Raw genomic sequence first — 12,713 nt, forward strand, 5'->3', positions numbered from 1 at the left:
GACACACAGTGTTTTTTGGAATCGAGCTGAAAAGGGCCCCGGAGCCTTGTCAGTTCTGAGTATTCCAGTGTGGACGCGAGAACTAGCAGAACGAATTGCTGCGAATTCTCCCAGCACAGGCTCTACCACAGATGTGTCAGGTTTCTGTGAGAAATAACTGAAGCTGGGGTAGGGGGTCTGCAGGCAGAAGGGCCCTTGAGCCCCGTGTGGGTAAAGGCAGATCCAGCTGAGTGGTGTTGTCAACAGAGTTTTTTATTACTGAACCAAAATTGGGAAGAAGTGCAAAGTTAACATGTACAGAGATCACGAAGAATGTCTCTTCTCCAACCCCCAGAGACACAAAATCAGACAGAATAAGTTAGCCCTGCACCAACCTGGTGGATTTTCAAGGGCTCTCTGGATGGTCCAGCTTGAAGGGGCTGCTGTCATCCTGAAGCTGAGACAACAGGCTGCAGAAATTTCCCCAGGGGCCCAATTACCATGTGAGACCCCATCCTCTGAGCTCTCACCTCAAGAGTCACACCTTCCCGAGAGCAGGAGATGGGGCCCAAGTTGTAATTATCAATTCCTCGATTCAATTTGCACCCCGTCAACACTGAAGGCTCCAAGCCCCTCTCCCGGCCCAGAGTCATCAGGCTGTAGCTCACCTTGAGAACAAAGGCATTTGCTCTCAGGACTTTTTATGAACTCACTGGCTTGAGAATACATGTATTATGCTTTAATTTGCAATTATGAATCATATGCAAGTATAGAAATCGGCAATTTTTTACAAAACTGGCAAGAGATAGAAATATTTCTCAGGCTTTCCGAGAGAAAAATCACATTCAGAATAGATCTCTCCCAAAATAAAACCAAAACTCCTTCCCACAACCTACAATGTGCTCTGTGAGCTGGCCCTGTACCCCACTTCATTGCCACTCCTGCTACCTTCCATACTCACGCCTTTCCAGGCATACTGTTTGTCGATTGTATCAACCACACTCTCATCCACTGTCACCACCAGCCTTTGCACCTCCTCACCCCGTCAGGAATGTTCTTTCCCAGATATCTTCCCACTTGCTCATTGCTTTGCTTTATTCAGGACCCACTCAAATGTCACTTCGTCAAATGAACCTTTGCCATCCATCAGGAACACACTTTTTCTCAAGTCAGCCACTGAAACAGGACCCTTTTATTCCTGTCTTATTAATATCTCAAAGTTGAATTTTGGGTAATTTGGTGAATTTACTTCAAGTCTTACCAATCATGCATGCATTTTTTATTTAAATCATCAAGGATAAATGCCATAACTATTTCCTTTTGGTTTTCTTTTTCTGTTTCTTGTTATGGTTCTTTTTTCCAAATGCCTTTCCTTCTGCTGTGCCTTCCAAAATCAAAAGTCTTGGATTTTGTTACTAAAGAGAGCTTTTGGGACGATTTATTAAATGAGCCCATTGACTCACTGGAAGCTGAGGGCTTAGATGACAAGGTAAGTCAAAAACTCAAGACCATGTTCCTCCAAATGTTCAAGCAGGGCGGCCCAAAGCCATCCAGGAGCTGCCTCTAGAGTGCAGGGACTCATAACTTCACTCCATTATTAGCCCAGCCCAAGGGAGTTTTTCTTAAAACAGAAGTAAGTTTAAATGACACATATTAAATCAAAGTGGGTCAGAAGAAAGCCAAATGTAGCATTCCACGGCCCTACTTTCAGAGCCCTGCTGGTAATATAAACACCCTCCAGATGACTTTTGAAGGCAGCAAAGCACAAAATATTTAATTTATCTAGATATCAAGGCAAATCAGTCTTTGTAGAAACCCTCAATAAAAATGAAATTAAATTCTAGAAAGATGGACTAGATGTACTCTTCCCACTTAGTACAGCTTAAAACCCTAGACGTTATATGTAAGACAAATGGAAGAAACTTTTTTTTTTTTTTGGAAGAAACTTCTTAAAGGTGGACAGAAGTCAGACTGGCTAATAACCTCAGGACCCAAGGAATGACAGGGTGGTTAGTTCCCAGAGTTTTCATTTTGCTTCATATATCCCTGGTGATGAAGTGCTGAAAGACAACTCAGAAACCCCAACAAGCACAAAGCCCCAAGAAACGCTTGCTATCTCTAACCAAAAAACCAGGAATGGGGCTGGGGCAGCCTGGCAAGACAGACACTTTATTATTATTATTTTTTATTTAACAGAAATGGAGAGCAAGCACAAAGCAGGGGGAGAGGGAGAAGCTGAATCCCCATGAAGCAGGGAGCTGGGCCTGGAGCTTGATCCCAAAACCCTGGGATCCTGACCTGAGGGAAAGGCAGACACCAGACTGACTCAGCCACCTAGGTACCCCAAGACAAACACTTTAGTCAACAGCCTCTGCCATGCAAACACCAAGCAACTAGCAGCAGATGACCCTCCCCAGATCTGTCATCTTGCTGCCACCACCTGCAGAGGGGCACAGAACCAGCCCTGAGCATCACTGGATGTTCTTTCCCTGGCTGGACCCCAAAACCTGAGAGGAGATGGGAAGTCACAGTATGTTACATGGTCTTTCCTGCATGAGTATTTTACCGCTGCTATAGCCTGGTAGCTCTAACTTCCTGTGTCAGCTTACATTAAGACTTATATGTTGATATAGGTAGAAAGATTAGTATATAACGTTTCCATTAAAGCTAAGAAACTTTCTCAGAATTCTAGGTACTAACTACAATCACAAGAGTGAAATCTTGTGTCCCTGGAACTCAAAATTAAGCAGATATATTTTTTCTAAATTTACAATAGAAAAAAACCTTTTCAAAAAATAGGTATTTGGGGTTTTTTTTAATTGTTAAATCAGGAAATTTTCTGGTCTCAGTTCATATTTAGCCCTAAATTTCTTCCTGTCCACACTTGCTTCTGTAGACATAATACTAATAAGAATTGCTTTTCAAATACTGAAAAATCACATTGAAGAGAGAAAAACAATTTCTGGAACTCAAAATCACCTCATTGAATTTACTAAGACAGGAAAGTAAGCTCAGGCGTTTTAGAAAGACTTTTCAGCAAGAGCTGAAATCTAAAGGAATTGTTTTAATTAGAAACTTAAATTATTCAGAACCCATCAGCCTGTCAGCTGAGGTTCACTGTGCTGGACAGAGCTGCAGTCACAGGCAGAGGGGAGACAGCACCCGTGTGGTTGGTGCACAGCACACTGCCAGGGTTCCATGTGACAAGTGGGCTACACAGTCCCCTGCCTAGATGCTGGCATTCTCACGATAGGCAGCTGTACAGCTTGGAAAGCAGTACTTTGAGCAACCCATAGGTGGCAGATGTGGACAAGCAGGGTCAGAGCAGGACAGAAAGAATTAAGTAAATGCCACATGGTACCTGCAGCTGAAAGACTTGTTTGCATGGACTTCGGAAGTCCTTTTGGGGGGAATACCAGAAACCAACAGGTTACAAACTAAAGGGAGGGAGCTAAGTCCTTCTATTTGGATAGGAGCTATCAACCTATACTTTGGTTCTTCTGACAATTCAACTCCTTTGCTATACATGCTTGTTCACTATACATGCTTGTTTTATCTCCATGGCATCCCATGCATCACAAACATTGCTGTGCAAATGCTTTTGGTTGTAAAAACCAGAGATTCACCCAGGAGAAGTCTTGGGCATGGCAAACTCATCACTGGTGTACTCAGTACACCTACTATGGTGAGGAGGATAGTTCTACTCTACAGGCAGGGGAAGCAAATGGGACAAACCTCAAAGATGTTATGGGTGCTGGCTAAATCCAGTGGGGTGGCACAGCCTAGATGGGACGAGAACTTCAATGAGGCCCATCCAAGGGGTCTGTTGTCTGGTGGACCTCAGTGAACACCGTATCTTCTGGTGAACAAAGCTTAGAATACAAAGGAGATGGCGAGAGATCACTGGCCTAAACAGAAAGTCTCTCCACCCCAAGGGAAGAACTGTCAACAATGAGAAATTTAGAGGGACGCCTGGGTGGCTCAGTGATTAAGCATCTGCCTTCGGCTCAGGGCGTGATCCCGGGGTTCTGGGGATTCCAGTCCTGCATCAGGCTCCCTCTGCCCATGTCTCTGCCTCTGTGTGTCTCCCATGAACAAATAAATAAAATCTTTAAAAAAGAAAAAAAAAAAGAAATTTAGAGGCAGACATATTGGTACCATGAGCCTTAACCTCAACCTGCTCTGAAGCTCTGAATCCAGTGTTAAAAGATAAACTAAGGCATACAAAACATTTTAAGAGTTTGAGCATATATTGATTTGAATTGTGCATTACCAACCAGAAGTGATTAAGGGGCGCTCTACTGGCAGGAGCTGGGGAGAGGCTTTTATAAATAAAAGCACAGCAAGGCAGTTTTTGATTGGCCATCACTTAAAGCCTAATTGGCTGCTTATGATTGGTTGTCCCTAGGTTTTGATTCATAATGAGGAGGCATTTATAGGCTTAGATTTTGGTGTGCTTACCAAGGCCCCACCACGTTAGAGCCACCTCCATGTAATAGCCTGCTCATTTAATTAACACCAGTGTGCAGCAGCTGGGAATTGGGCAAGCCAGACAGGAGGCAACCCAGCTTGTCCCCCAACCTAGAAAATCCAGCCAAATACAAGCCGTTTTCTTATATTTGTCCCAGCTCACATGCAACTTTGGATATGCCAGCCTTCCACTGGCATATAAGTTAATGGCATACTATACATGATCAGCTGTTGAACAACCACCATAACAACCATAACAACTTCAACTTGTAGGTGAGCAGAGCAACATGAAAGCTCCATGGTTTGTTTTGTTTTACATCAAGCCAAATTTCACCTTCTGTCCAAAGGGATCCAGAAGAGAAACTCCCATGAGAACCCACCTATGAGTCAGTCCTGGTTATTAGTATCATAGACTTGGGATAGAATGCACAATTTTACAAAATAAAAAGGCAGCTTACAACATCATTACTCTGGAAGAATCTCTAAACACAGAATTGTCCACTTCTATAACACGCTAGGTGCTACCCTGTTTTCCTGTAGACTGCCTTCCTTCACAATGAAACAACCATGAAATAAGCAACTGTCCTGCCATTGGCCATTTCTGCAACTCAGAAAGCCTGTTATGCTCTTAAATCATGGAAGCATTTTTATGTTCTATAACCATCTCCACATTTGGAAAAGGGGTAGTTTTATGCTCTGAAAAGATTTCTTGGCATACTGCTGTTAAAAAACAAACAAACCTTGTGCATACTGTGGAGTGAGGAGTATGAAGACAATGGAAATATTCTTTAAAATAACTCTTGCTAGCCACCCTATTATTCCCACTGTTTGTGTTTTTCTAATAGCATGTTGAAATCTCACCTGGCACCTTTGAGAGTCAGCAAAGTACTTAATTGGTAAGCCACTAATTCCCTTTTTCTGAGTATTTCATTTTGTTCCTTTTGTAGCCTTTCAGCAGTTCTTATCAGGCAGTGTTTAGGACGATGCTCAAAGAAATGGCTGCTCGCAAAGAACTGGAAGAGGATATTGATGTCCCCCTGACCGGGATTCTGGAGAGTGAAACCAGAAGGAAACTAGGAATTCTGTAAGTGACTGGAAAGATCAAGCTATTGGTCAGTGGGTTCAGGTAGGCCAGCAGTAGCAGAGAAATCTAAGTGGGGCCACCAGAGAGAAAAGAGCAAGGCCAGGGCCAGGCAGGTCCCCTGAGTCAAAGGGCAGGCACATGAGCAAAGGCAAGCTCAGGGGGCAGGTGAACAGAATGATCTGGCTGCCAAAAGTCAAGAGCAAGGAAATGTACATGCACAGAGTTTCAGGATAGTATCAAAGGCTAGCTGTGACAGAGGCTGGAAATCCAGGGCAGGAAAAGTCTTAGAGGGACCATGAGCTTCTACAGAAGTCTGGGGGGCAAGGCTCAGAGCCCTAATCTTTTAAGAGAGGGGATAATGGGGGATTAAGATCCTAGGCATCTGCCAAAAAACTCCTTAGCTTCAACATAGGCTAATGTTCCTCCACACTCCCTGGAGTGGGAAAAGCCATGAGCTGCACTGACCTGAGAGTCATGGCCAGAATCCCCATTTGAAGTGGGGAACACTGGTTACAGTAACAGTGGTTACTGCAGACTTGCTGGCACCACATCTGTCATGGTCCCAGGTCACAAAATGCTCCCGAACTCCATTTGTACATCTAGTCTGTGATGTATGGAAACCTGGATTTTCATGTATTCAACTACCAGAAACCTTAGCAAGCATGTTAAGGCCTCCTAAACGTCTATTGCAGACTCTGACAATGGCACCAAGAAACAGGCTAATGGCACAGGGTGCCCTGCATAACCTTCTTGATGAGTTGAAGCTTTCACAAAAACCAAGAAGAGAGGTTGACTGCCAGCAACTTCTGCTTTGGGCTGAGCAGAGTCCTGGAGCCAGAGATCCCTGAGGCTTCTCTAGGAAAGAAGAAGGCAAAATACACAAAACAAAACACAGAGACTACCCAAGCTTTCAGATCCTTATACAGCTACAAAAACAAATGCAAAGTAACTTCCCTGTAAGTTATCTGGCCTCACACGTAACATTTCCCCCACCCATTCCATCCCATTGAGGCCTATGACCATCCCATTGAAGCCTATGGAGCCCCATAGGAAGGGATCTAATCTGACAGCACTCAACAAATATTTCCTGAGCATCTACTATGTGCTGATCAATAGAATAGTGTGTATCTCAGAGTCTCCTCCATTGAGGGAACTAGTTGGCAAGGATTCCACCAACTTGCAAAGGTTGGCAAAAGGCAAAAAGAGGAACCTTTCGAAAAGGGCTTTGGGTCCTTCTGGCTGGGTCCCTTCACTGGAATTTAACTCTTGCATCTCCCTGCATCCTGCTGTCAACCTGCAGGTTAGGCTTCACCCCACCACTAATTCAGTCCTTACTCTTTCACAAATGATGGCAGACTAGATAACTGCTTTAATTCCATTCAAAGTGCCTGTAGATAAACAACATTTGATACAAATGGGCCATAAAGAGCTCTGTTCTCAATTGAGTTCCACCATGCTTCTAAAGTGCAAACAGTAAACCTACTCCCTGACAGGGAAAACAGCTCAGCCCTTCCCAGCAAAAGGTATTTGCTTTCTGGAGTGACTTGGGGTTAACTTATTCTACTCTCCTCAAGGAATCTGAACGGAGAACTTAAAATCTGCCCTGTCTAAAGGCCTTCTTCTCAAATCCAATTAAGCCTGGGAAACTCACTCCTTCCAGCATATCCCCTTTTAAATAAGCTGTGATCTGAGAACCAGAAAGCACAATGGTCCCTGGAGACCGCTCTTATTTGCAAGTAAAATAGCCCAAGCCATCAAGGCCCCAACATGACTCTCCTTATATATTGACATGCAAAGGGGGTAAGGGCTTGATCATTTTGAAGAGCTGTACTTCAGTGTGGCTTTCATGATAAGTCATTTTGAATGAGATTATTGGAAATGTTTCCACTAAATGTAGACGGGCTTTGAGTGACTCTGTCCAGGTCACCGACGGTGCTGTTCCTCACAGCTACTTCCAGATGTAACCTTCACTGGGATATGCTCAAGCCATAGAAAGGTCAAGCTGCGCGAGCTTAGCTCATCGAACCAGACTTGCATTTGGACCTCCCAGCCCTGCCCTAGCTCCCAAGATGACCCTTGTTGAATTCATTCTGAAGGCTTTAGGTGTCAGCTTGGAGTCCAGGAAGCAAACACTGAGTCAATACCATGTGCTGCCCCTTTATTGCTGAGTACCTACTGGAAGGAGAACAGATTCCAAACACAGAGCCAGGGGTCTGATTTTTCAACTATGAGAAACACCCAGCAGGCTCTAGCACTGTCTACACCATGTAGCATGACCTATAAACATGAGTCAGTCCCAGCTTTTAAAGGTAATTTGCATTCCTTTTAGGTTGAAGAAAAATTTTGGAAACTACAGGGAAACGATCCTCTGGATTATGAAGAAACGTGAACGTAAGGACCGTTCTCCCATTTTGCATCCTTTGATGGGCTCTCCAGTGGGCATCTGGAGATGCCCTATACCCTAAGGGAGGCGTAAATGTTCCTTGCATAGCTTGAGCACTTATGAGCAAGCAAGGTCCTAGCTGCCAGGGATAAAATACCAAGCAAGATGGACACAAACTGGGGCCGCCTTACCCTTTTTGAGGAGCATGGGTGAGGGGAAATAAGCAAGCAGAGGCTTCACGTATGGAAGGGTTAAGTGCTACGGCAGGAAGAGGAGGCTATGGAGCCCCATAGGAAGGGAACTAACCTAGATCTGAGGGGCTACCTAGATTATTAACACAAAGTTTGGGAAAGAGTTGGCCCCTTTACCAGATACTGAAGTCATCTGCGGTCCAGCTGGTAAGATTTGCCAATGAAGGGGGTTGCCAGTGTTTTTAAGTCTAATCATGGAAAACTTGGGCCAAGAGTCTAAAGCCATTGAGGCCACTTCATTCAGAAACACAAAGCCACCACACACCTTTCAGATTACTAGATCCAGCTAACACAGATATGGCAAAAGTACCCATGGCAGACATAGCTAACAAGTCCTGGTGCTTCTTCTTGAGCCTTAGTCCTTCCCAAGACCATGTTCCAATCCCCCAATACTGACATATGCCCTTGACCTAACTCTTCGAGAATAATTGCTATGGACTAGGTACTTTCACATACTCTATCTGATTCAAATGCATCTTTGTAACCACGTGAAGCAGGATAAAGAAGCTACAGCTCAGGGAGGCTAGGAGACTTGCCTGAGATCACCCAGCCATTGTGTGGGCACCAGCCACATTCTGCCCAAGATCTCTCAGGCCAGACCCTGGGCTCATCCCTTTGGCGTGTTCAATGAACAAAAGGCTAGTGTGTCTACAGAAGAAAAAGTGGGGGCCTTCTAAGCCTAGGTGTCATGTCCTCACTGGAGTTAGGAGGCAAGGAGAGGAAGGAAAGACTGCCTTCGGTTTTGATAGTGAGAAGGCCCTATCTCCCACCAAGACTCACACAGTGGGGTGCTCCCTAAAACAAGGAGGCGGGGTTCAGATGCTCAGCTGCCAAAACACAACAAACAATCTATTCCACTATGCCTACTACTGTTCAGAGTTCTGTTCCCTCAGGGCTGTAGACACCTGTGTCTTCCATCCCGTGGCATCTCAGCAAGGTACACAATAGGTACTCAATAAGCGTTTTGTTTAATGGAGATAGGCATGCACGACTTATTTTGCTCCTTTGGGAATTAAGGCCTCCCAGGATACTCTACCGTCACACACCCAGGGTAGGACTTCCAATTGGAAAATGAGATCTGATATGGCCGGATCCCCGTTCTGTTTTACCACCACCTCTGCCCGCTCCCTGGCCCCTTTGGACAACTGAAGCCTAGAAGGTTTGAGCTTTTTCTACAAAGAAGCAACATTTCATATAAATAAAAGGCAACTCCATGTTCTGGCTGTAACCAGTCCCCAAAAGAATCTCCCAGCCTCTTTTAAGATACAAACTCATTTCCCTCCAGTACGCAGACCATTCCTTATTCCAGGCACACAACCCCACGTCTCTGCAGGCTCCGGATTTCCGAGCCCAGGCATCCTGCATGGGCGGAGGACCCACAGTCAGGCACACAGGGCTCCATACGTAGGCCCTGTGCTTGGTTTAATGCTCTGCTGCTGTCACTGTCTTGAAATCCTTAATAATTTTAGAATAAGGAGCCATGCATTTTCATTCTGCACGGGGCCCCTCAAATTATGTAGCCTTTCCTGTTGAGAACCATCTAGGCTGGGGGAAGAGGCAGGAGAACACTGCGTAGCCTGAATCATGAGCCATCAAAACTCAAAGCTCCCTGCAAGAAGGCCACAGAGGTATGGCCCCTCTATGGGGCGCCCGGCGCTGTGCAGGCACTATTCACAGTAACCCCGAAGGTCTCTATCCACAGCATGAGCATGACCCCATTTTAAGGACAGCGAGGCTCAGAAAGGTGACCTAGAGCCTCACCCTTGTCATGGCAGTGCTGAAAGTACAGCACAGACCCGAGTGTCCAGGATTTGAGCATTCTGACAGGGAAACGACATGGGCATATAAATGTCCTCTTTTATCTCTACCTTTTCAGGAAGGTTTTCTATTAATTTCTAATTGATACTCGGGGACGGTGGCCAGGCTCACTCCAGCTTCTTCCCTCTAACAAATCAACATCATCTGTAAGCAGGCACTGGGGCTGGAAGTGCTCCTCACAGAGACCGAGACCACTCCCAAACCGCCCACTCAGGTCTCCCACTGACCCTGCCCTGCCACCTCTGTCTCATTTTCCTGAGGAATAGCTTCCTCTCTGAGCTCGACTCCATGGCCTCTTTCGTCCCTCAGACATGCTGTGGTTCTAGAGTCTCCTTTTCCCACCTCCCAACCCTCCTCCCCATTCTCACTGACCTTTCCTCAGGTGCCTTCATCTCTCCCCTAGAAGCAGCTATCCCTAGTCTCCCTGACTTCCTTCTTCTCCTCTCTCAGTCCTTCCTTCACATTGTTTCCAGAACAATCTTTTTAAAACTCCTCACTGCCCCTCCCTTGCCTCCAGGAAAATGCCCAGAGCCCTCACGTGGCTTAGAAGGTCCTCACTTTTCCCTTTCCAGATACACTGGCTTTTTTTGCTCCTCATGGAACGGGCCAGGCATTCCTTGCCACAGGGCCTTCGCCCTTGCTATTCCTCTGCCTAGAGCACTCTTTGCTCCAATATCCCTGTGGCTCAGTCCCTCACTTTACTCAGGTCTCTGCTTAACTGTCACTTTCTCAGAAATAGTTTCCTTGGCTACCTTGTATAAGTCAGTGCACCTACACCCACATGCACATACACACACACACAGGGTAGACCTTTCTCACCCTGCTTAACTTTTTTGGAAGCACTGCTGGCCACTTGGCATGTTATGTTGTGTCTGTCTACTTGTTCAGCATTCCTCTACTAGAATGGAGAGCAGAGACTACAGCAATCCCGGATACCTAGGACACTTCTCGGCACCCACATCCACATTCCATCTTTACTAAATGAGGGAATGAGGGAACACTCTGGCCCTCATCTGAGGCGTCACCCATCACCTCTGACCCGGCCTCACTGTGGCCTTCACCTGTACAGAGCTTATGCCGGGCACACCCCCTACCAGGTGGAAGCTTCACTTCCCCAGATGTTGCCTCAGCCTCTGGGCTGGCTCAGGTCCCTTCTGGGAGCTGTCCTGGCCCCAGTGTGGTTGTTCCCAAACTTGGGAGTTCCCCAAGTGAAATTAGAAGCTGGGGGACAAGGAGACACTCCAGAAAAGCCACTCCAGACTGGTAGGTGGCCGTCCCCAGAAGCCAGGGAACTTAGGAGGCTCGTCTTCAGCAGCCGAGACACAAGTCGATGTTCATGCCCACCCGCAAGGACCTTGAGAGTTTGCACAGAGGCCTGCGCTGGGTTCAGTCCCAGCCTGCTGTTCAGGTGGTCTGAACCACACCCGGCTCTCTCAGGGTGGCCTCCTTGAAAATGGCTCCAGCTGTGAGAATGGTGGGCAGACAGAGGGTACCTTCCAAGGAGGGGATCAGGTTAGGAGCCTCTGATGGCCTGGCTCTAGAGGTCAGCCAGTGGTCACGTGCTCCCATTAGCCTCCTCCCGCAGAGTTGACCCTGGTGGTGGGACCGTAAGCTCTCTCTCTTTTTTTAAAGATTGTGTTTATTCTTGAGAGACAGAGAGAGAGAGAGAGAGAGAGAGAGAGGCAGAGACACAGGCAGAGGGAGAAGCAGGCTCTATGCAGGGAGCCCGATGTGGGACTTGATCCCGGGACTCTAGCATCAAACCCTGGGCTGAAGGCAGCGCTAAACCGTTGAGCCACCAGGGCTGCCCACAAGTAAGCTCTCTTAACTGTCTTCCCCCAGGACCTAGTTAGTTGCCTAGGGAACTGGGCTGCTCTGGCCCCTCTGCTCCCCCTGCTTCTCTGATGCCCATGGACAGGCTCAGGCTGTGATCCTGGGGTCCTGGGATCGAGTCCCACATCGGGCTCCCCACAGGGAGCCTGCTTCTCCTTCTGCCTGTGTCTCTGCCTCTCTCTGTGTGTGTCTCTCAGGAATAAATAAATAAAATCTTAAAAAAAATAAATATTTTTTAATTTATTTTTTTAGAGACATGATTTCTTTTTTTTTAAGATTTTATTTATTTATTCATGAGAGTGCTCGCTTCGGCAGCACATATACTAAAATATTTATTCATGAGAGACACAGAGAGAGAGAGAGTGAGGCAGAGACACAGGCAGAAGGAGAAGCAGGCTCCACGCAGGGAGCCCAACACAGGACTCTATCCTGGGTCTCCAGGATCAGGCCCTGGGCTGAAGGTGGCACTAAACCGCTGAGCCACCAGGGCTGCACAATATTTTTTAATTTAAAAAATTAAAAACTACTTTAAATTAGATGCAGACAAAACATACATTAAAGATTGGGGAATAGGGACACCTGGGTGGCTCAGTGGTTGAGTGTCTGCCTTCGGCTCAGTGCATGATCCCGGGATCCGAGACTGAGTCCTGCATTGGGCTTCCTGCATGGAGCCTGCTTCTCTCTCTGCTTATGTTCCTACTTCTCTCTATGTCTCTGATGAATGAATGAATGAATGAATGAATGAATGAATGAATGAATACTGGGGAATAGATAGGATTTTTTTTAAAGTCTGGAATTCTGTGTTCAGACTATTTAGAAACTAGCAAAACTGAAATTATAGATAATAAATTATGAACATGCTTTGGGCAAAAATCGTCACAGAGCCCGTCATCAG

General features: G+C 46.2%; 1 protein-coding gene across 1 annotated transcript in view; it reads left to right on the top strand.

Moving 5' to 3' along the window:
- The window catches only part of ERICH6B (glutamate rich 6B), a 43,514-nt gene that overhangs the window by 18,496 nt on the left and 12,305 nt on the right, over nucleotides 1-12,713 (top strand). Inside the window, exons 2-4 of the mRNA XM_055335658.1 lie at nucleotides 1,380-1,468; nucleotides 5,397-5,533; nucleotides 7,863-7,924. Of these exons, the coding sequence (XP_055191633.1) occupies nucleotides 1,380-1,468; nucleotides 5,397-5,533; nucleotides 7,863-7,924 (288 nt within the window). The remainder of the gene's footprint in view (nucleotides 1-1,379; nucleotides 1,469-5,396; nucleotides 5,534-7,862; nucleotides 7,925-12,713) is intronic.

Source organism: Nyctereutes procyonoides, unplaced genomic scaffold, assembly GCF_905146905.1.
Source record: "Nyctereutes procyonoides isolate TBG_1078 unplaced genomic scaffold, NYPRO_anot_genome, whole genome shotgun sequence".
Lineage (NCBI taxonomy): Eukaryota > Metazoa > Chordata > Mammalia > Carnivora > Canidae > Nyctereutes > Nyctereutes procyonoides.